At 41.7% G+C, this 24,020-nt stretch overlaps 2 protein-coding genes across 9 annotated transcripts in view; both read right to left on the bottom strand.

Annotated features, from left to right (window-relative positions):
- huwe1 (HECT, UBA and WWE domain containing E3 ubiquitin protein ligase 1) overlaps window positions 1–2,757 on the bottom strand; it is a 48,421-nt gene extending 45,664 nt beyond the window's left edge. For 6 of the 8 annotated variants that reach the window (XM_086121230.1, XM_086121241.1, XM_086121246.1 and 3 more), the window contains exons 1-2: window positions 2,712–2,757; window positions 1,050–1,117 (exon numbers count right to left, since the gene is read on the bottom strand). In XM_086121230.1, coding sequence (XP_085977356.1) covers window positions 1,050–1,095 — 46 coding nt within the window. In that variant the 5' untranslated portion in view covers window positions 1,096–1,117; window positions 2,712–2,757. Of the gene's footprint in view, window positions 1–1,049; window positions 1,118–2,319; window positions 2,429–2,711 lie in introns of those variants that run through there. The other 2 variants (XM_086121242.1, XM_086121237.1) reach the window with 2 other exon arrangements.
- Window positions 2,758–6,595: 3,838 nt separating this feature from the next.
- phf8 (PHD finger protein 8) lies at window positions 6,596–23,542 on the bottom strand. The gene is made up of 22 exons (XM_086121221.1): window positions 23,268–23,542; window positions 22,565–22,813; window positions 21,690–21,775; window positions 21,322–21,448; window positions 16,445–16,605; window positions 16,146–16,287; window positions 15,409–15,595; window positions 15,163–15,325; window positions 14,955–15,042; window positions 14,702–14,808; window positions 14,533–14,624; window positions 13,689–13,778; window positions 13,282–13,563; window positions 13,112–13,194; window positions 12,840–13,006; window positions 11,480–11,565; window positions 9,654–9,775; window positions 9,190–9,524; window positions 8,858–8,953; window positions 8,663–8,772; window positions 8,219–8,579; window positions 6,596–8,134 (listed from the first exon to the last, which is right to left on the bottom strand). Exons 2-22 carry the CDS (start codon window positions 22,669–22,671, stop codon window positions 8,046–8,048), a joined length of 3,081 nt encoding a protein of 1,026 aa, XP_085977347.1. The 5' UTR covers window positions 22,672–22,813; window positions 23,268–23,542; the 3' UTR covers window positions 6,596–8,045.
- Window positions 23,543–24,020: the final 478 nt, after the last annotated feature.

Raw genomic sequence — 24,020 nt, 5'->3', positions numbered from 1 at the left:
GCTGTCTAAGGTGAAAGAAATAATACACACACACACACACTTTTTTTTTTGAATTTGTGAATATCCAACTGTGCACGTGCCAAGTATATGGTGGTCCACGATAATTTGCTTCCTCCATTTTCCTTCAGACCCTCATCCTCAGTGTACAATGGAAGGGGGGGGGGGTGTTGTTACTTGGCACACAAAAGGTGTGTGGCAGATGTCAGCAAGGATCAAATTCATTGTGTTGTGAAGGGTAGATGGCTTTTAGTCATAAATGCCATACTGTCATTGTTTGACTGGAAGAATGATGTCACCATGGTGTTTGTTTGGAGGTTGGACAGTACAAGAGAAGAATTTACAGTATTTACAAAGTATGTTAACAGAGCCATCTCGGTTTTCATATTATAAATTCTGCCCGCTGTATCGTAAGCTCTGGGGATCCCATTTAAGAAAAGTTTACCCAACGAGGTTGAGTGTATATCAGAAGGGCAAGAAAGGACATGTTGCATTAAAACAGCGACAGTAGGATGTTTGTGAGTAAAACCCACTTACCCGTACCTGTAACATTCATTTGATCTTGCTGAAATGTCTGCTACATATCTTTGTGTGCTGAGTAACAATAAGCCAGCTCAAGCGCATTTTTCAGTTTGTTCATGCTCCCACTGTTGTGAATGGAGCAGGAACGTGACTGAAAACTCATCACCGGCGAGACCAGAAGCACTTCACAGACATGGTGCAAGTAGTCCACAGACGCATTGTCCTAAATAATGTCCTAAATAATGAGCAATGTCATTTGCAAGTATGTTTGTCCACATGAACAAATGAGTGCCACACCTTAAATAGACGCCTCCTTTAAATCTTTTTTTTGTTTGTTTTTTTTAATCCTGAGACATGATGGAAACTTGCTACTCTACAGTTAGGCACATTTGCCGACAACCACGTGATGGGGAAAATAAGTTAACTAAGAAATTGATATCTGTCTTTCATGCAATCAAATGTGGCCTTGCCGCATATTGTATTTATTTCTAGATCTGAAAGGTTGGCGTACAGAATGAAGCATTACATACCAGAACTGCTTCTGTTCAACAGCTCCACCACTCTGTTCACTGGCATATTTCGCAGCTTCGCTCAGTGTCTACAAAGATATTTTTGTGAATGACAAGAAAGGACAATTAACAATTACTTTCGTTGATTCCGACATGGACAGAGTTTCCAGAGCATAAACAAGAACACTGAATTGAAAGAAGCCCCTTTGGTTATCTACATGTTTACGTTATAATAGGCACATTACACTTTATCTGCTTTTATTTAACTGTGAAATAGGGATACACAATATATTAAAAAATGTATCGTTAACACAACCATTGCCAATGAAATACACTTTTCTCAACGACATGCAGTAAGTTTCATATGGATTTGTATGCTTTTATCTGAATTTGGCCAGTCAGATGCAGCCTTAAATGCGCATTGCCATGCAATAGGTCAACAGTATGGAGGGACATTACAATTAATTACCTAAGAATACATTGAGTTAGCTTATTTTACTGCATGAAAAAATAACGTTGATTATAAAAATGTCATGTCTTTAGATACATATCAAATATTGCAAAAATATATTGTTCTTTTTATTCATCACAAATATGGCATATCACATCTGTTTCCAATATTGTGCAGCCCTACTGTGAAATACATCAACTTTTTGTGACATTTGTGATTGGTAGTGGCTGAGACAAACAACAACTGTTTTATTGCAGCACAAACACGTTTAAGACAGCAGTTGAAGCTTTCCTGTCAGGGGCATCACTTGCACATCCACTTTAAGAACAAACTGTGCAAATGACAAACGGTGACCAACTAAAATAATTCCAATACATGTGCATCAGGTTCACCGCACGAGGCGAGCCGTTCGTAATCATGTGACCTATTTTCGCACTATGGCATTCTTATTGCAATCAGCCACAGTAAATGAGAATTGTTTTATATTATATTATATTAGATTATATGTAAAAGACACCGAGTATCGCAGCTGTCATTAAAGCACACTTTGTACCAACATAGGTAACGTGAATGCAATATTTTTTCTTCGGGTCAGCAAAAAGTTAAACACAATAACGTTTCCTGACTGCAAATATTTGATCAAATACGAACCCCTTGGCTTTTTAACCAAATCGATGGTAAATTAAAACGCAGCCGTCGTATGTACAGTGTTTTACAGTTTAAGCTAATGCCTGTCACCCCGGCACCAGTTAAGGTTTGGGGTTAACCGCTAACGTTCGCAAATTACAAAGTCAAACGAGCACTCGGATACACGTCTGGAACACGTTTTTTTCACCTCACCCATTGGTCATCTGTCCATTTGAGAAGAACTAGAGCTATAACTGAGTCGAAGAAGTGATCTCGTAGCCGTGACAGATACAGACAAGTGAAGACCATCAGCGGGTGGTAGGCTAGCACGCCGTTTGTAGCCTATTAGTGTATTTGCAAGTAGCTTGTTGCTAAGCTAGCAACGAGAACTCGCCACAATGCTCCATCATTGGATCATGGCTACATTAAAAATGGCGTTTTAGGCGCTACAGCCACTGTGTACCAGCCCTTACAACGCCCCTGTAGCCTCTGGAACGAAAAACCAGGGCGTGTGTCAGCACAACTATTTAGGGGGGGAGAAATTATGTCAGCAGCGGCCTTAGAAATCCAAGGAGACACTGGTCGAAAGAAGTACTTGTGCTTACCTCGAATGCGTGTTACACTCACTTCTCCATCTTGAGCTAACAAGTGGGAGGGCAAGACGAGATCTCGCGAGAATGGCCGTGTGCTGCGTCGACCTGACGGGGCGGGGTCAGAAACAGTCAGTCGGCAACGCTATCAATTTGAAACCACTACGGCCGGTTCCGCACATTTCACCGAGGTTGGACAGTACGAGTGCACATTTACATCCAAAGAATTAATTAAGCAGCACGTCTACCAAATGGTTTATACTTTGCACGTCACAGGTGTAAGTGTCAAGGTTTGAATCCCAACTCTGGCCATACTGTGTGGCGTTTCCACGTTCCCCCTTGCTCAAGTGAGCTTTCTACTTGCAAAAACGCGCACGTTAGTAGCCCCCCTCCCCACCACACACACACACACACACACACGGTCTCAAAAAAGATTCCAGTTTAACCATAAAGAGGAAAAGTAATATGGAAAATGGGTAAATGAAAATGTTGGTCATCAGTAATTAAATGTGTAAATAAAATATGCTCATAAATTCCATACCCTGGAAGAATTTTTGATTATTGTCGATTATTCAGAAAACATTAATGATAACACAAACATTTTTCTTGCAGTCATGCTTCGAGCTTGGGTGAAGCCATTTATTATCAAACTTTGCTCACTCTTTTGAAATCCAAATGACAAGAGAAACTACCAATGACTAAGGTTGCCACCGTCCGCCGTTATCGTCCTTTAATTGAGAATTAAATGTCGCGTCCCATATCGAACCAATACAGGACGCGGTTTGTTCCGTATTGTCCTAATTGTCACACACAAACGTGAACACTGAATTTAACAATCATGAACAAAATATAAGACAGGAAATATTAAAGACAGTAACGCGGTATTGGCGGGAGGTATGCAGGACCTCTTGCGGACCCGGGAGCGTAGCCTTTATAGGTGCGTCTCTTCTCTGCTGTGCCAAATCCTCTGTCTGTCTGCAGGCCCGCCCCTTTGCGCTGCCTGTCGTGATGTATGCCTTGTAATGCGCTCACTGCACACCAACCACCACAGGGTTTGAAAAAGACAAAGAGCTACTCAGTGCTGCAAGGAGTAACAAGAAGTAATGTTGGAAGAAGGTGCACACAAAGGAGTTGAGGAAGAGGATTGTTTTGCACTTTCTCCCATACCCCCCCCCCCATCTTTTCATTTGGGTTCACACGAATGTTTAATTTTATTATAGTAAAAGTGTCCACAGACAGGCTTTGTCACAGCTGTTACAGCACTCTACAGTATATGCATGTAATACAGTACGGTATGCTCAAGTTCACCCTAGTTCAGTTTATTCAGCCTTGAACATGTACACACACAAGTTTACACGTTTGTCATTTTTGTCTTCCTCTTAAATGTGTGCCCAGCTGTTTGATTAACAGCACTTTATCAGCTATTTAATTTCAGTTTTGTCCTCTTTCAGTAAAACTGTTCCCAAACAGATAATTTAATAATTTAGATATTTAATTAATTTACAGCATTTTATATGTACACAATACAGTAGGCCGGGTCTATATGCTCACGTTCAGGCTATGAAGTGTTCCATCATTGTTAAGTGTTGTTAAAGTATACATTTTTTTGTTTAATTGACAGCACTTTTTAATAGCCTAGAAGAGGCTATGCTCAGATTCAGGCTACTGAAGTCAATAAAAGAAATAAGGGACTTTCAACTTTTGTACGTCTAAATGCTTTCTTGACTTTTCCTTGACCACCGAGTGACCCCAGGGCCCGGTGGCTAATATGACATGTTAAATAATGCCAATTAAATCAAAGCATTTTGGGGGGGTTTTCATATAAAAATACATGTGATTCTGTGGATTTCAAGGTACCCTCAAAGTTTTTTCGCCCGCGTGGTTTTGCAGTGACACTGTGAGGAGTGTCCCTTATATTCAGATCTGAAAGGTAGCAATCCTCCAAATGACCCTGATCAAATGTTGACATAGCCCAGTTTTTAATAATGTGTATAATGCCCCCTTTAACATCCATGACAGCTTTGGAGGGATTTGTGGGAATTGTGGATGAGGCTCTTTATTTTCGCTGTTGTTAAACTGCCTATTATTCCTGGCAAAAGGCCTGAAGTTCCTGTCAATTCTTGGGCCGACTTGCATGAACAGCACACCTGAGATCTCCCCAGAGTGGCTCAGTGATAATGAAGTCAGAAGGCTGATATTGGCCGCTTCACAACCAGAGGCTTCACATGATTCTGCTGCAGCCAATGACAGGTTGAAGTGGCTTTGTTTTGGATCAAAATCATGTTGAAACATCTGAGTACATCCCATGCACAGCCACCAGACTGATGAATGCAAAATTATTTGATAACATACAGCATTCATCTTGCCATTAAGTTTGATCAAGTTGTCTGTGCCTCCCCAAAACATCAAAAAAACACCTCTGCATTTCACAGTGGCAACGATGTAGTTTTCATCATTGGCCTTGTTGACTCCTCTCCAAAAGCAAAGTTCATGGGTTTGGCCAAAAAGTTACATTTCGATCTCATCTCTCCAAATGTTGGTTCCAGAAGTTATAAGACTTGTGTCTCTATTACTTGGAATATTGTAAGAGAGATTTTTTTTATTTTTGGTGGCATTGAGTGTAGTAATGGCTTTTGCTTTTTTCTGGTAACTTGATCATGGAGCCAAGTTTTGTGCATATTTCAGCTGAAGATGGCTTTTTTCTTAGCATCTCAAACAATTTTTGTTGGTCGACCTGATCGTGGTTTGTTTTCAGGCGAATCTCTCATTTCCCAATTCTTACAGTTTGACCACTGCCTCTCATTGGCATTCTCAGTAACTAAACACCTAATAAATGCCTTCATCCAAGCACTAAAAGTTTTTGTTATTATTCATTTTCTCTGAAATAGGGCAAAGAAATCAAATTCTGCCAGGGTATGCAAACCTATGAGCACAACTGAAACTATCTATGCGCGCACGCGCGCGCACACAATAATCTCACGCCACCTTACCTCTCTGAGCTCATCCGCCCCTACACACCTGCCCGGCGCCTCAGGTCTGCGGACCAGACATTATTAGAAGTACCAAGAACTAAACTGAGGCTCAGAGGGGATCGAGCCTTTTCTGTTGCTGGTCCCTCTCTCTAGAATGACCTCCCACTGAACATTTGGCAAGCCTCCTCGCTGCCCATCTTCAAAACCCTCCTCAAAACTCACTTGTATTCTTTGGCATTGGACTCAGCATGACTTAGATTTGTTCTTGGTTTTACTGTTTGGTGCTTTCTACCGCCTTTCTTACCGATTTGTTTTACTGTTTATTGTGCATGTTAAATTGCTCCATGTACAGCACTTTGTATGCAGCGATGGCTGTTTGAAAGGGCTCTATAAATACAGTTGACTTGACTTTGCTAGTTCCACCCCATTTTCCCCTGTTTTTTCAAAGAATGTTTGGGCTTTAAAAAAATAGTTTTCTTTGAGGGGTTGAGGGGGCGGGCAATGCATTTAAATGGACGTCAATTATATGGAGATTGCTGCTATTTGTGGGCCGGTGCAGTCCACATAGCCTACCTACATACTCTTGTGCAAACATACAGGTCATACTCATTTGAGACACCCACCGGCTTATGGAACTCAAACGTTTCCGTCATGTTATATTCAGTCTTGACACAATCAGGATTCTGCAGCCGATCACTGATCAGTTAGTTAAATAAATAATTAACCGTTCAGCGATCTGAGCTGAAGATGGACCAATCTATCCTGTCTATTTAAGCACCTTGGTTATTTACTGTATAGTCTATAAATACTGTTGACTTGACACACACACACACACACACACACGCACACACACAGACACACACACAGTGTGCAGCTTTCAAAGTAACAACGGTCTCCACTACAGTCAACACACACAAAATCAATCACTTCACATTTGGGAAAAAAAAACCCTCGTTATAATTTCTTGTCCATGTCGTAAATAAAGCACATTTAAAACAGTACACAAAAACACAAATTGAATTTCTATGATGATTAATTATCAACTAAACCAGGAGGAAATAAAATGAACTCACCTCCCCGGTACACTTCAAATGTTACATAGCCAGGACGTGACTAAACGCGACAATTACTGCATACAAATATAAAAACAACTATTTAAAAAAATACAGCAATGTGTCATGTACACCGATAAGAAAGGTTCAATGCTTCCGCACTATAAAATCAAAATTACAACATACCGTACATTTACACAAGTTGATCATTCACGTTTTCACTTGGTACATCAACATTTCTGCAGACATTCTGTTTCTTGTACATTCTGTGGAATGAATGCTAAAGCCTAGCAGGAATTACAGTGGATATAGAGCCAGACCAGATAGAGACCAAATCAAGTGTACCATGGCCACTATGAAGCATGGTGGTTTGGATATTATTCTTTGCTCTTTTTATGTTGGGGGTCCAGTAAGCGAGATGCATTCTGCTACATGTTTATCCAGAAATCATGAACTAAAAGTTCAAGTTCTGATCCCTTCACATCTTTTTCTTTCCTTTTTTTTTCTAAACAAAAACATTCTATCCACTGCAAATCATCTTTTTTTGTCTTTGCTCTTCCAATCCGGCTATATACACATCACAGATATTACATATGTACAATTAAAACAAACGTAAAAATACGAAAAGATCGCCAAGAAAATAATTACTATTTTTGTACTGCGGTTGCAAAAGACAGCAGGGACCAAGAAGGATGACAAAGTCGTGTGGAAAGAGTATAACAAGCAAATAGGCTAGAGATGACAAAACACTGCCTTTTGAAATAAATTAAAATAAATATAAGTGTACAAGGTCAACTGTTGCTTCTCCTATCTTAATTTGAAGAACAATCTACCGGTATAGTTGAAATGTTAGACAAGCAACAGTGATTTTTACATTGAACTTGTTAGCAAAATTGTAGAGACTGTGAATGTCTTCAAAAGTTCGATTAAAAAAAAATGAGTTGATTTGAGGTAAAAAAAAAAAAAGGTATTTCTGCATTGGAAATACATTTTAACTGACAAAGACGTATCATTTTTCTTTCCCTTTAAAAATGTGATTGGAAAACCCTACTAGTAGTGGTAGTCCACTTTACGCGGCCTAGAAAATGGGAAGTGAGAGGTGTGCTTGTGACACCGTTCTGCACAGTCAGTAGTGGAGTGCCAAATAAAGCTGTTTTAAATAGCTTAGCAGATATTGGCCAAAAGATGGTCAAACACATGGAAACATTAGCAAACAACTTTTGAAGTATAAAATATAGATTACTATCATTACTTCAATAATATTTTGGACCAAAAAAAAAAAAAAGTATCCCTACTCAGGTATTCAGCGGCAGTTGCAGATTCCATCACAAAAGCAGTTTGCCATTGCGGTGAATCTTCAAAATTTTCCCAAGTCTCTGTTTTGCTGTTGCAAGTCCTTTCTTTGGACGTTTCCCTGAATACCAAAGAAACACATGTGCAGCATACGTGAGAAGAGAGACAAAGATAGGGATTGTGTCGCTTCGCTCTTTGCACTTACCTTGACCGACGCCTGCCGTGCCATGACTGGCTAGCCCTGAAGGCGCCGCACCAGAGAGTGAGCTGCTGTTTTGCGGAGACAAGGATGGTCGGCGTGAAGTAAGGAATACCCCCGGGGCCATGGCACCGCCGCCTCGAGGGCCACCGGGCCCAAAAGGTCCCGGCCCTGCTGTGTATTCATGGTCCAGTAGACTGGCCGAATAGTAATCCATCCTCCTGTGTGGGCTGAAGTCTGGTGCCGACTCTGGAAGGTGCGCTGGCGAGGGTGGAGCCTGATCTGCATGAACTGGAGGAGGGCTCGCAACAGGGACAGGAGGACGCACCTTTTTAGTGTACTTCCTTTTAGCAGGCTTTTGGTGCTCCTGTGGTTTAATAAAAGTCAAATATGTTGCAGCTCAACAACTTTCACCAAGACATTCTATCTCGCCATTGTTTCTGCACTTGCCTGCTGCGCTAGCTTGGCTGCAGCTGCTGCCAGGCCCGTTTCCACCGACGCCACTCGAGCTCCGTCTCGGGCTGGTCGGTCCTGTTTTGGAAGCGTAGGCATCACCCGAGCTGAGTAGTAAAGGCAGGACATAAATTAGTAGACACTCAAGGATCAACATTTAAAATGCAAACTTGAGGTCAACTCGGCTCTTGCCTTTAGGGCTCCAAGGTGTGTCATCCCAGTTTTTCTTGCGCTTCATCTTGGCCTTGTTTGCATGGTCCTCTTCATCAGACTCTAACGATGGATACACTTAGAAGAACCATCAATGAAAACAGAAATTTAGTACAATAAATCCATAATATTCACAAGCGATACATAACAGACCCACCAGCTATCAGTGAAAATCAACTGAAACCAAATTAGATCTGTTTTAATTATTATTATTATTATTATTTTTTTATAAGTAGTTGTACTCCTTTCCTTCAGTGATGAAGCAGGGCCACAATAAAGTGGGGGAGACTGGTTGTCTGTTGGAGGCTGCTCACCATATTCTGAATCTTTAAAACAGGTTCCCAGTGTCTCCTGTTCATCTGGACTTTCCTCTTCGCTAAGATGGCGGGCTGGACGCTTAATGGGCCGTTTTCCAGGCCTTTGGATGACTGCTTTTTTCTCTGAGGTCTTTTTGATCTCCCCAGTCACCCACACAGCTCGGCCACCTTTCCCCTTCACTATTCCCAATCCCTCAGTCAGTCCTCCAGAGATAGACAAGGGTGATGAGGAGGAGGACGACGACGATGAGGACGACGACGAAGGTGGGTTCGCCATGGACAGCATGCCCTGGATGGCATCGCGAGTACTGGGAGAGGCTGGCGCTTCCTCACTGGAGGAGGAAAAAAAGTGAGGAAATCACCTCAAAGAAAAGGTGCTGGGGCACATGTGTATAATAATTTCTCATCATTATTAGAAATGTTGACCATAAAATGAAGATAGTTAGCTTAAGTATTCCAACCTGAGTGCAGAGGGGTCCAAGCCTGCCACCTGCTTGCTGGCCTTCAGTAAGTCCAGGATGCCCCCTGCACCACCCTTCACACCATGAGCAGCCAGTGCCTCTTCATCTGTGGTGTAATCCTCCTGAGGCCAAGTGCACAAACATCCCTTAGCGAAGATCGCAACTTTAGAAGTTCTAAATCTTCATCTGAGCGATTATGCTTGATTAACTGGTGGGTGCAAATGTGGCTAAATGTTATAAAAGTGAGCAGTGGTCACAAAATGGGCACGCTTGTCAAAAATACACATGTGCAAACTACGGAATAACACTGTGATGGCTAGAATGCGTGAGAGCAGCAAACACAGCTTTCAGATGGTTTTCTTTTCATTTGCTGTTTTGGAAACAAGCATGTTTCAGGCTCTTTTTTTCCCCTCCATTCGAGAATTTATTTTTATAATTCAACTGCTTCTTATGCGCATCAGTATACAAAAAATATTCCTCTGGTCCTGTGAAAATAACTTAATGTGAACCTTACTCGCATTTATAGACAAAAGCACACCCTGGAGCCTTGAGATGAGTTTGATATGTTCTGTGGCCACTCAAAACAGCTCTCCATTTAAATGAATAGAAAAAGTAAAGATGTTGTAATGCATATTTGAATAAGGAAAATATCACTGTATAATATTGGACTTAATAAAAACACAGTAATAAAATAAAAAGAGCATAAAGAATAACAGTTGGTGCGTCAATTCAGTGTGACTGCGTGGCTCCTTCTTGTGTATGCACCTCGGCCACCTGGAGGCAGTATATTAAAGACGAGGGGAAAGACATGAAGCCGGTCCAAACTACGCTCGGGAGGCTGGGCACCAACCAGTGGTGAAGCAAATCGTGATGTGAATTATCCGTAAAAAAACAGACACCATATCAGAATTTTGGCATTCAAATTATAAGGACTCATAGCATATTGCTTGTCGCGTGTATTGTCACTGAGGAACATTTGAATGGCAACACTGGAGTCGCAGTATGTATGACGTACACATATGCAGAGGTCCACGTGAGCAACAATCATTTCCTGCACAGTAGAGGGAAGAGAACTATTTTTCCCTGATGATAATTTGGGAGCCCTAAAAGCAGCTTATAGTGGTTTGTTTATTATGTCAGCATACTATAAAACCGGAGAGAAAAAAATGCAGTGTAGACATGTTTTCGTTTTGAATGTTGTTTAGCGATTTATTGTGAATGTGCAGCTATGTCATTTCAACGTGACTGATTCTTTTTCCCCAGCCAGTTTTAATTTTTCTTTATTAAAACATATACTGGCATATTATTTTAATCAGCGGCCACTTGATAAACTAATAGCAACTGATTGACATAATCCACCATTTTATAATAATTAAATTCATATTTAACACAATTGAGTTAGTATTTTGGTGTGGCCTTCGACAACTGTTTCAGTTTCTCACATTGCCCCTTTGAACGGTGATTTGGCTCTTACGCAATGTGCCACAACAGTCAACTTCAACATAAAAGCCCAACAAGTAATACTTTACTTCGATATTCATGCCTTATACGGCTTTTATTTTCGGAAGCATTTATGGTGGCTGACTCGACTCCCGACTGGTGGCTGGTCTCACTGCAGTCACGCTGCCTGAGATGCAATTATGCTTGGTGCGCAAAGGTGCACTGACTCAGTTCAATCTTGTCCACACATGACTATTTTCAGTATGCATGCATTCCTGCACACCGTTTATGTGCACCCCTTGCTATAAAAATAACGTGGTGTTCAGCAGCTCACAAGTTGAGTGTCTCATTCAGTACATCAAAGTGATTATCCATACTGAGCTTACCTCAATGTCAAAGTCTACCTCGCCTGGCTCCCGGATACGATTTGGGTCGGAGCAAGGCTTGGCTCTGGGCAGCTTCCTTGGAAGACCTGAAGGCATATTTTACCACGCCATATGTCACTCATCGACAGATACATATGTTTGCATACGACATAGTGATCGCAAGGCGCCAAACAAGCTGTTTCGCATCATAGTTTGTGAGTCAGAATGTGCATTTTGTGCATCATCCAAACACATGGAACAGCAAAACTGAGAATCTATTTTTTTTCTAATAATTGAACGGCCGAGAAGGTTCCAAAAAGCTTCACTGAGCTGGAAGCACGTCTCCTACCCACCGGCAGGTGACATCGAGGCAAGCTCGGTCAGACTTATGTCGCACCAGCTAGTTCGCAACGATCTTTGGCTGGCTACTCGTGTGGCTAAAGACATTGCAGAGCCGCTCCTAAATCAGTAATCATCGCCTCCATGGTGGCGAATAAGCTACAAGTCTGAGAAATATTGTCCCGATGGGGTGATGAGGAAAAATGGAGAAGTGATGCTCATTGCATCAATTCACATGGAATCATGAAATGCCAGAATTTGTTTGGGTGATGGACTACACTTTTGACAAAGTCTGGCTCTAACCACAATAAAGCGGAGATCATATCCATTTGAACAGTAAAGTAGCAGGCAAATTAAGCGCTTTATTCACCACACTACTCAGGACTCAAACTGGATACGAATTATGTTATGGTGTACACTAGGGAGCAGTGGCCTATAAGATTAAATGAATATAGTGTAAAAATACTTATATCATTAATGTGCTTTATCAGCTTTCACAATAGTTCCGAGTATTGATTTTGACTTCTGTGGTCTGCACAGTGTGTGTGTGTTTTATATATATACTGTATGTATATATATATATATATATATATATATATATATATATATATATATATATATATATATGCTCAGAATTACATTACAGTAGACCCCCCCCAATTTAGCTTTGCTAAAAGACCATAAACCCATTCAGAACTAGGTTAAAATTGAAATTCAGATTTGTTTGAAACCACCCCACTGAAAATGTTTAGAGACAATAGTTTGCTGCTATGCACAATGTGAATTTAAGATGGAAAAAAATATATAAAAACAAAGCCAATTGTTTACTCATGATACTTTCATACTTTTATTGTTTAATAAAACTGTTGCTTCGGGTCTCTGGGATGAACCTGTGAAAAATTGCTCCTCAAAATAAGAATGTTGCTTGTCAAATGAAATCATCGATGAGCAAAACTGCTCAGCAAAGAAAAAATTGTTTTTCGAGGCTTGGATCTCTTAATTTTTACTATGCCGTACAAGCTGTAGTGCCTTCCCATCTCACCGCTGATTTTCTTCTTCTTGCTTGATCCAGTAAGCTTGCGGCGTGGAGGCGGGGTCTCATCTATTTGGAGCTCGTCCTCCGATTCCAGGTCAGAGAGACTGGAACCCTCCATTGCAAGGTGCCGGTAGTTGGCAGCCCCTCCTGCACCATTGCTACCCGCTTTCTTGCTGGAGTTGTAAAGGGGAGGGGGACACACGACACACACAGTTGGAACCTTGGCCTTCGGTGAGCACAGTAGATCATCAACACAGCAACAAGTTAAAAAAGTTTACCCTTGAATTTTCCCATTGGTCAGCACAAGTTTCAACTTGCTTTTGTTTAACTTTCCTTCAAAGCCGTCTAAAGGCAGCTCCAACTGAAAAGATGGAAGGTTTGCAGAAAAACAGGCAAAATCATGCTTCCACTTTTGAAACATTTAAGATGACATTATTTTTCTGTGTACCTTGTTCTTGCTTCTGGACTTGCCAGGTTGGATTTTTTTCAGTGTATGCTTGGTGTGGATCTCAAGCAGGTCCAACTCTCCTGCTTCTGTCTTAAGGAGACCCTTTTGGTTCTTCTTTTTGGGTCCTGGTGGCCCCAGACCTGCAATCACATCCTTGGGTTTGATGCCTTTCTTCTTTCCAGGGGGGCGGCCTGAATTCTGAGAGGTGGTCAAGGGGGCTTTTAAGAGTGGCGAGCCAGGAAATTGTGGCCCAGTACGCCCAATGTTCTGTTGGAAAATGTCCTATAAAGAGAACAGAGAGCAAATAAGGTCATACTATACTATAAATACAGCTGAAAGAGAGAGAAGCCCCCCCCCCCAAAAAAAAAACAATTGCCCATTCCACACCATAAAAATGGGCATATTACCTCAACCAGACGGATTTCCTTAGCAAGGTCCTTGACCAGTGTCTGCGTACTGATGGTTTCTGGAATTTCCACTTCATGATTGCCCAGCGCCTGTGTGTAGCAAGGTACAGTAATCAACTGAAGAATGCAGCATGCTCCATGTATAATATAATGTGCACAACGACACTCTTCAGGGGTCAACTGAAAAGGAAAAAAATCGATAAAAAGGTACTAAATCGGAATGGAGCACTTCATCCGAGGGATGCAAACACAAGGCCAATAACGCAATTGCCACAATATCGTAGTCGTCATGTCACGATATTAAAAGCAGCAAATCTGTTAAACAGGCCAGGTTGTTTTACATTTGTGCAGTTCGGCCACCCTCTGGTGAGGTTTTTAGTGCAGCTTAATTTGAATTAGGCATGTTTTGACCACCTACGATTAAGACCCACGCTAATTGCCAGATGAAGGGGAAAGTAGCACATTAGAGTTCCTCCAAAAAGTGATTCACAACGTGTGTGGATTGCCAAGTGCATCTCCATCAAAAAGCACGACTTTTGGCCCAGTTGAGACGAACACAGCATTGTGACCTAAAAGACAATGATACTTTGTGCCACTGAGCAAATAGGAACACCTGACAATTACCAAGCCTATTTGTCACTGCTGTTATGTACGAATGTACACAAGTTCCCCCCCAAGGGTGAGATTTTTTTCCTTTCTTTTCTCTAATACCATGAGTTTTTACACAGTACAGCCAACCTTCCCACAATATCGTGATAACATAGTATCATGAGGTTCATAGCGTGATGTTTGGATATCGTTACATCCCTACTTCATCCTGCATCATGAAAGTGATGTTAGTTACCTCTTTCCTGGTCCAAGTCCGGAAGGCATTATTCAGTGCTTTTGCGCCATGAACAAGGTAAGTGGCTGGGTGTCTGCGATTTTCTCTCAAACCTACCAGATACAACATTGTATGTTACAAAAATAAACATCATGAAAAAAAGGGGCGGGGGTGCACATTTCTATATTACCTCTGAAGGTATCAAGAAGGTGCTTCCCAACATACCAGCACACTGTCTCAAAGTTGGGAAACTTAAATAAGTCTGCCGTGCTCAACCGCTTCTCTAATTCATATGCCCTTAAAACATAAGCAGAGGAATATGTGCTTATTACATGATGACCAATTTAACATTCATCTTCACTCCCATCTCTTGTGTAGTTTGTAGAGGGGACGTGTCCACCAACAGTGTGTGTGAATGGCACAAAAGGTTTGAGGAAACTAACCGAAGCTGCATGTCAATATTAAGACTATGCAAAAAGTTTCCCCCAAAGGCCAGACAGTCCACTGGGGTCAGCACTGCATGAATCCATCCTGGAACAAACATGTTATCAATTCCATGTTCACAAGTGCTAGGAAATGGTTGGTTGATTGAATACAATGAAACAGAGAAAAATGCAGGATAGAAGTGAAAGAGTAATTTGCTCTTCTTACCTGTTGGAATGAACAAAGTGTTTCCTTGTTTGACAGAGCACTTGTAACACATGTCAACCTGGTCTCCAAAAAACATCTCGTTCTGATTGGACGAGGAATTCCAGCGCTCAAAGAGCGCCAGGTTGGCTGGTGTGGGGGATATTAGGTAGAATATTTTCTCCCCCTGAATGAACAGGACAATTGGAAGGCTCTTGAAATGAAAACCAATTCAATGAATCAAAAATGTTCAGTCACAATTGTCCTCACCCGTAAAACATGATACCAAACAGAGGTGCCTCCAAAGTCAATGTGAAAGTCTGTGTAACTATCCTTCACTCCCATGAGGCAATACTTCTGCACATTGGGCCGCTCAAACACAGACTCCTCAGGCCAGAGGTTCTCCACCCATGACAGCTTCCTCACTATCTTTGGAGTCTCCACGAGGTTTGAAAGCCTGAGATAAAACAAAAGAACAATTGCTGTAAAAAAACTTTCCCTTGCATCTATTCACTTTGGGCCATTTACCAAAGCGGTTCGGAAGATGAATGAATGAATCATCAGAATCATTTGTACACCGTCAATCGCTCGACAAGACGTGGAAAGCATTCGCTGAGTCAATGAGGCTGACCATTGCCTAAGACATGTAGCCCATTTAGACGTTATACAAAAGCACTGACAAAAGGCCTTCACACACGGCACTTGGGTTTCCTTGGTGTGCAGCGCTTAGCAAGGGCAAAAGCATTCCGGTGTACACTTGCCTATATTGTAAAGTAGTGGGCATAGTGCGGATGTTTTTCCCAGTCTATTGCTCTTAGCACTCTGAAATTACTCCGCCTAACCCTCTGAAATATTTTGCTGGCGTCACACACTCATGTGTGCAACTGTAAATGTGAAAAGCATGTGAGAATTGGAAGGGGTTTATATAAAGTTTGGCGCTTCATTTTATTATGCTAGTTAAAAATAAATAAATAAAAACGATTAAGAATCATGTTTATTTTTAGAACCTGGTTTCCGAGAACTCCAAGCTGATGACATTTAGTACTCGGTCTCTGTTGGGGCTGTTGTAGTACTCAGCAAAGTCACCGAGCCGCATCTTCAGGTCACACTGGCGAGACACGTCGATCACGTCAATCTCCTTGTCCGAACCTGCATGCAGGTATAATTACGTAATTAGGTCTGCCTTCTTGTTGAGATGTATGCAGAAGTGACTTTAGGTTCAAATATGGCATGACATGAAGTCTGACCAGATTGTGGTCCAGAGTGGAAGCACCCGGTAATACTGTATGGGGAGAGTGTGAATTACCAATGTAGTGTTCGACATCGCTGACACAGAACGATGCTGGTGGCAGAGTCATGCCAAGCCCGTCTCGCCTCAACACCATGACGGGAACACTGAACGAATGCTCTTCAAGAAACTCCACTGTCAGTTGGGCCCCCAACGGCTTCAGCAGGACTTCATCTGCACTGTGAACAAAAACAAGGCCTGTTTACAACCCGTTTAATTCGTGACACCCTGATCATATTGTGATGGATGGATTAATATTTTTTAACACCCGAGTCTTTGGTTGAAGTATCTGCCGATACCAAGTCCTGATCCGACACTTAGGCAATGCATTAAGAAAAAGAGTGTGCATGAGAGGGTTCTAAAATTAATATAGAAATATACATACAGGCGCATGTATATACGCAACAATTTGTATGTTATATATATATACTGTATATATATATATATTTATATTTTTAAAAAATCCTCGTCTCACCCCTCGGGTGGTGTCCGTCCCCCATTCAGCTCGGGTCCTCTACCAGAGGCCAGGAAGCTTGAGGGTTCTGCGCAGTATCCTTGCTGTTCCCAGCACTGCACATTTCTGGACCGAGATGTCCGATGTTGTTCCCGGGATCTGTTGCAAACATTCATCTAGTTTGGGGATCACTGCCCCGAGTGCGCCGACCACCACAGGCACGACTGTCACCTTTACCTTCCAGGCTCTCTCCGGCTACTCTCTGAGCCCTTGGTATTTCTCGAGTTTCTCGTGTTCCTTCTTTCTGATGTTTCCATCACTTGGGAGCTACATCCACTACAACGGCTTTCCTCTGCCCTTTATGATCACGATATCTGGTTGGTTCGCCATTACCATCTTGTCAGTCTGGATCTGGAAGTCCCACAGGATCTTCGCTCTGTCATTCTCCACCACCTTCGGAGGTGTTTCCCATTTTGACCTTGGGGTTTCCAGTCCATACTCCGCACAGATGTTTCGGTAGACTATGCCAGCCACCTGATTATGGCGTTCCATGTAGGCTTTCCCTGCCAGCATCTTACACCCTGCAGTTATGTGTTGGATCGTCTCAGGTGCCTCTTTGCACAACCTACACCAGTGGTCCTCAACTAGAAATGCTGTCGGTCCACTTTTTTTTTTTTAATAAGACCAAGGTCCGGTCCCATGCACGGCGGTCATGGGGAGCAGGGCTATATGCCCATTTAGTATGGTCAAGCCAAGCTTATACAAATCAACACTCCTCACAACCAACCAATAATGGGGTGCATGATAATAACAATTATTCACTTTGCCAGTACACAGCAAATAATGAGAGGTATTGTGTTGAGGCACAGGAACTCTTTTATTTTGTTAAGTTGTGCCTGCTTAATAATAGAAATAGCCCTTTTAGGGAAATAAGTCATTTTTACTTTAACTTTGTTAAACAGTAGTTGTCTTTTTTTCCCCTTAATTTAACAAAAACAAAACAAAATACTCATTTTACCAAAATAAATACTAAACATGAAAACAAAAATATCCTTTTCATTTGTACAATTCCCCTTTTCACATCCCCTCTGAAATCACTGAAAAATATATCAGAAGAGGAGTTAAGAACCATTTTAAATACTGACACAAGGGAGCACAGGAATGTGCAGTGCTGTTCTTCCACTGAAGGTGAATGCAATGTCTGAGGCATGCAAATATTATTTGAGGACGCCATTGTGATGTTCATTTACCATGTTGCGGTGTTCTGCTGTTAAACAGCTGCAAAGGTAGACGGGAGCAAAACTGCACACAATCGAAACCTCCCACGATTCGTCTTGTCTAATTGTCTGTGTGCGGCTCTCCTCGGCTGAAGCTGTGAGCACACTGTGGCGTCGCGCATGCGTCTGTTTCCTGACACAATCATCCATTTTGAATGCGTGTGTATTGGGATAGACGCGTGCTGACGCTTATGTATGGGCACACCTTAAGTTCAGAGGAGCCAATCAGCGCATCGTTATCGCCGACATGCCCTGCTCAGCCAGGGTCTCCAGTTAGTCAAACATTATACACACACAGTCGCGCTGCTGCGGTCCTCTGCAATACATCTGTTAGTGCACGCAAAGAATACAACGGATAATTTTAACAAGCGATCGCGGTAATGCGCAGATTATAGTCCAAAAATATAAAATGTATAACGTAAAAATCACTTTATAATTTATTATTTTATACAATTTGCCGAGGGTCCGGACAGAGGAGGTCGGCGGTCCGGTCGTGGATCGCGGTCCGCCAGTTGAGGAAGACTGACCTACACCTTGGGTCTTGTCTGGTGTGGTATATCTGGGCCTCAATGGCTCTGGTGCTCAGGGCCTGCTCCTGAGCAGCCAGGATGAGTGCCTCTGTGCTGTCCTTCAGGCCAGCCCTCTCTAGCCACTGATAGGACTTCTTGAGATCAGCCACTTCAGTTATGGTCCGGTGGTACATACCGTGTAGGGGCTTGTCCTCCCATGATGGTCCCTCTTCCAGCGCCTCATCCTCTGTTCCCTATTGTCTGAGACATTCTCTGAGTACGTCAGAGAATGTCGTTTATGGTAGGGATCGCCCTCAGTGCTGCATTCACACTTTCCATGAGACTTTCAGGTGGTACTTCACAGAGCCGTTGTAATCGGTTTCTAGGTTGCCCAGCTTTCATTCTCGCCGTGATCTTAGCTTTCAGGTCAGTTGCTGCCTCGCTCAGCATTTCATTCATTGGGGCTGGCCTCCCAATCTCATCATCTGCATTCATTGGGGCTTGCCTCCCAATCTCTGGTATGACCTCCTCCTCCGATCTGGCAGCCTGGGGCCCTTCACCATGGAACCTGCGTTGTACCTCATCAATCTCAAGTTGTGACAGCAGTTGCCATTTGTGGATGTTGGAACACTGAGCTACTAGTTGTTTCGTGGTCAACCGTGACTGTGGGTTTCGAAATAACCATTTAGCCCACATTCTCTGCATGTAACCCCTCTGACTAGGCTTGCTTGAGTAGTAGCATTCCAACAGAGCCATGTTATCGCGTCTCGCCCATCTCCGCTTTGTTCCAGTAGCCCATTTTTCATCAAGGTGCTCTCGTTCCCCAGCACCTGACGCAGACCTTGTTTGGCCGGGCGACGTCTGAGCCGGCATGTCATTCATTTTATTGTCGCTCATCATTGTATGAGGTAGGCATTAACGTGAAGGATCTTGCCCAAGGACCCACACTGGATGGTGTTATGTGCTCATTTTCATATATATATATATACACTATATATATATATATATATATTTTTTTTTAATGGAATATTCCACCAAATCAGTGCCAATTGCTTTTTGTATCATTCTCAAAATAAAATCAAAGTTCTGCATGTCTTCCTTTCTTTTCTTCCGTTGATGATACATAACTCAAACTGTTTATTGGTCCATCGGAGACTTTCACTATTTTTGTATTGAAACTCTTAGTGGTTTTATTTTATTTATTTTTTTTGCATTAAAATGATCAAATACAGGAACTGCAGTGATCCCTCGCTATTTCGCAGTTCGTTTATCGCGGATTCGGTGCATCGCGGATTTTTTCAAACATATTCATTAAAAAAATAAAAGGTTTTAAATTGTTTTTTTTCATATACATGGAGTACTGTACAGTACTGTATATGTTGCTCTATGTGACTCGCTGTTGTTTTGGAGCTTCTCACAGACTGTTTGCGGACTTTAAACATTTTTTTTTTTTTACCTGTATATGTTAATTGGTCGCTACTTCGCGGATTTTTGTTTATCGCGGGTGGTTTTGGTCCCCATTAACCGCGATAAACGAGGTATTACTATATAGCCATGACATTTAGGCTACTTGAATGTTAACTTTAAACACAATACACATCAATGTGGAGGACGCTCTATATAAACCTATTTTTATGTAATTGTCTGTGCATGCAAATAGCACCCCAAAGAATGAGGGCATCCTCTGTTAGAGTGCATTTGATATGTTCATTGCTAGACAATACATTTACATCGTTATTTATAAGCTTGTGCGGGCTAAAATGACCAGTCCACAAAATGCAACCGTTGGGGAACAAGTTTGCTTGTGACCAAATGGATGACACTCGTTAAACTTCCATTTGAAGTTAGGTCGTTTTGACATGTCACACCTTTCGCGAACCTGTCTGTCAATCTCTCAACTCTTTTTATATTAAAAAAAGAGAAGGTCTAGTACGTTCACTCTCGGATGTAGCTTTTGTTTTTCTTTTTAAACGTCTGACAACCTTCAAGCACAATTTATTGTGAACTAGCAATAGACTGAAGTGTTTTTTTCAAGGCCGATAAAATACCGATTGTTAGGAATTAAGAGGCCAATGACCCGTATTTTAGAGCCGAGATTAATTTGCAGTAAAAGGGAAAATCAAAATACTTAAAAAACGGGTAACCGAACCCAATTCTAACGCTTTTTTGAAATTATTGAATATATTTGTTAAAATAACTTTTCAAATAGGCAAAAAGTTAAATGCTTTTCTTTTAGTTTTAGACATATAGACACTGGACAGCTTTGTTTTAAAATTATAACAAAAGGCGGCCAAAGCTTCCAGGCTCATCAGCATGTCTCGAGTTCATCCATCCATCCATCATCCGAGCTGCCTTATCCTCATGAGAATCGCGGGCGTGCTGGAGCTAATCCCAGCCACACATAGACAAACAACCATTCGCACTCACACCTACGGACAATCTAGATTGATCAATTAACCTTGAAATGTGGGAGGGAACCCACAAAGGCACGGGTAGAACGTGCAAACTCCACACAGAAAGGCCGGGGACTGGAATCAAACTCAGGCAGCTAACCAGTCTTCCACTGTGCTACCCGTCTTGAGTTAAATCAAAATCTAAACAATTAGTTTAGTTTAAATAAAGTTTTTCCAAGATTTCAATTCATAGAGATTGTACCTGGGAAAAGTTCGACTGCGTAGCTCCCTCACAAATTGTGGACTGCCCGTCTTCACCAAACGGCTGGGGTCTCTTACCCCGGTAGTGGCTCCATCTGCTTGCTTGTTGCCTCCACGGCGTTTACGCACTGTCAGCATGGAGAAGAGAGCCTGAATATTATGACAAATATTTGCATCTGCATGTGTGGTAGTAATTCAAGCAGACTGTTTGTCTATTGTTGTGACTTAGATGAAGATCAAAACACATTTTATGACCAATTTATGCAGAAATTCAGGAAATTCTAAAGGGTTCACATACTTTTCTTGCAACTGTAAATGTGTGTCATTGTTGAACACTTCCACATGACAGAAAAGGAACGTTTGACTTACTGACAGATGGTCCATGAGTGAGCTGACAATTGGGGCAGTGATAGAGGTCTATCTCTGTTGCTTTCTCCTCCTCTACTCCAACACAGCTATGAAATGATAAACAACAAAAAAAAGTTGCACTGTATACAACAGTTCTAAAAAAAGAATTTGTGAATAGTGAACCATGAATGAGGAGGGATTATTGTACATACGATCCCACAAGAAAGCACCGATGCAACAGATTTAGACATTGACGGGGGTCGCAAAGACACCAAGAGTAGCAACGTACGCTCACAAAAATGATGAATTTAGTTAGAATGGCCACTTAAACCCGAGTAGAACAAACACAGAATTTTGAAAATTTGATTGTGGGTTCCAGTAAAAAATATTTGTCTTGTGTTGAAACTAATGGCCATTTGTGGAATGTGATATCGCCTATATAGTATAATATACGTTTTAAAAAGAAAAAAAGACCTTCAAATTTGACGAAAACAGTGTCATGTTATTATTTATCAATAAAATGAAAAATTCTTTTGTTTTGTCTGCTACTCTGGAAACTCCTCTGAAAGTCTAAATTCCAAGAGGTTCTGTAAATCAACTCGACAAGATTACAAGTGTCTCTTGCCCGAAAAAAACAACAACAAAACCTAGAACCGACTTAAATCATGCTAATTATGTTTGAGAGGGATCATTTGATGTGCTCATTCCATATTTTTTTACAGTAATTTTTGTAAGGAACAATGGCAGGATAAGAGTTGATTAAGAGTTGTAGATTGATGACTAATAAGTTGTAGAATGATGAATAATGTTCTGTTACTCAAATTAGTGGCTGTAGGGTAAACTGAGAGGCAATAAATATGATCATGGCAGTAAGGATTTTTTTTTTAAATACTGACCTTCCATGGAACCAGTCTTGACAAATGTCACACTCGATCATGAAGCGAGTCACATCATATGGCAGGCGACACAAGCAGTACACTGGTACAGAAGCCATACTGATCATGTGTGTGTTTATATTTGGGAGAAGCTAAAAAGCTAAAACTCAAATTCAAAAGGTTCAATTGTCAAATGTAATTCTGAATATTTATGCGCTGTAGTAAGGTTGGAGCTGGTGAAGACACATCCAATTGGGTGCACCAGGAGAGCTGAAATACACGCACAGAAAAGAAATCGATAACTATGTTAAATTAAATAATAGTCATGGGTGGACACAGCAAGTATGTTTGAACGTAAAAGTCTCGAAAACATAAAATATGGTCTAAGTTATGGAATTGCATACTATCATTAAGTTAGGGCATAAAATGTAACGTTAGACGAAGTATATCATACTGATCAAAGGTGATTACTGTTGCTATGTTGTAAATCCAAAATGAATGGTTGTTACTTGTAAACACGCTCCGGATCGGGACGTTGTGATGCTAGCTCGGTACGTGAGCTAGCGATGTTGCTAATCTACCAACATTTGCTAAATCCATGCAAAATTGCAATGCATTCCCGAGGCCCATCCAACTATCCGCTTCAACTGTCCAACTCAAAACAAACGTGAGCGGTAGTTTATACAAGGCATCTTAAAGCTCAAAGTACTGTTGAGCAACTCACCGAACTGACGCTCCAGCGAGGCCGAGTCTGCAATGGCCGCCGTCGGAGCAGTTTACAAACCTACGGCAGATCAGGGCAACTGCGGCCGAACTATGCAGCGGACTTGATTATTAAGAGTTGGCTTCGCCACATTTTTATGTGGCTACTAGCGACTGAGAAATGCCCCAACAGGAACGTCGCTTCGCATCCAAAATGGGAATTTGGAAGCGACCCGCAACAACACTTCAGCTAGATGACAGGGGAGTTCAAATGCACTGACGCCATTTTCAAAGACAACAGCGTCACCGTTGTTCATCACTGTTAACACGGGTGCGCACAATAAAGTTTTCGGCAGTCATAATGTCTTCGCAGAGGCGAGTAAAAAAACCAAATAAAGTAATCAATTAGCGCAAAGCACGTACCTGTTGTTTAGAATTTAGGTGTATTGAGGCAAAATGTAGTTGTAGCTATCGTAAAAGTGATTGCTACTTATTCTTTACACTGGCAAATAGCGCATGAACAGTCCCGCGAAGGACTTTCCCGTTGTACCTCCCTCCTGCCACCCTGATGACCAACTCATATATGACAGATAAAATCCATCTTTTTGCATAATTTCGTTGATATGCCTTGCTTATAATGGTTCAAACAGTTTTATCACAGACACGTTGTAAATCCTCTGACCTCTAGTCTTCAAGAGGGAGAGAGGGAAAAAATTCAGCTACTTGAATCAGCAGAAACGGCATCTCCAAGCTGATTGCTCTGGCTATGGGCACA

The sequence above is a fragment of the Hippocampus guttulatus genome, chromosome 1, assembly GCF_054856545.1.
Source record: "Hippocampus guttulatus isolate MCC_2025c chromosome 1, RoL_Hgut_1.0, whole genome shotgun sequence".
Lineage (NCBI taxonomy): Eukaryota > Metazoa > Chordata > Actinopteri > Syngnathiformes > Syngnathidae > Hippocampus > Hippocampus guttulatus.
The sequence above is the reverse complement of the archived record's forward strand: the minus strand, read 5'-3'. Positions and strand labels throughout refer to the sequence as shown.

Bases quoted from the DNA above. Each gene is read 5' to 3' on its own strand.
- phf8 (XM_086121221.1), bottom strand. From the start codon at position 22,671: ATGATCAGTATGGCTTCTGTACCAGTGTACTGCTTGTGTCGCCTGCCA. The intron at 13,564-13,688 runs GTAATATGCCCA...TTCTCTTTATAG, and splicing joins AGGAAATCCGTCTGGTTGAG to GACATTTTCCAACAGAACAT. The intron at 9,776-11,479 runs GTAAGCTCAGTA...ACTTGGCCTCAG, and splicing joins AGGTAGACTTTGACATTGAG to GAGGATTACACCACAGATGA.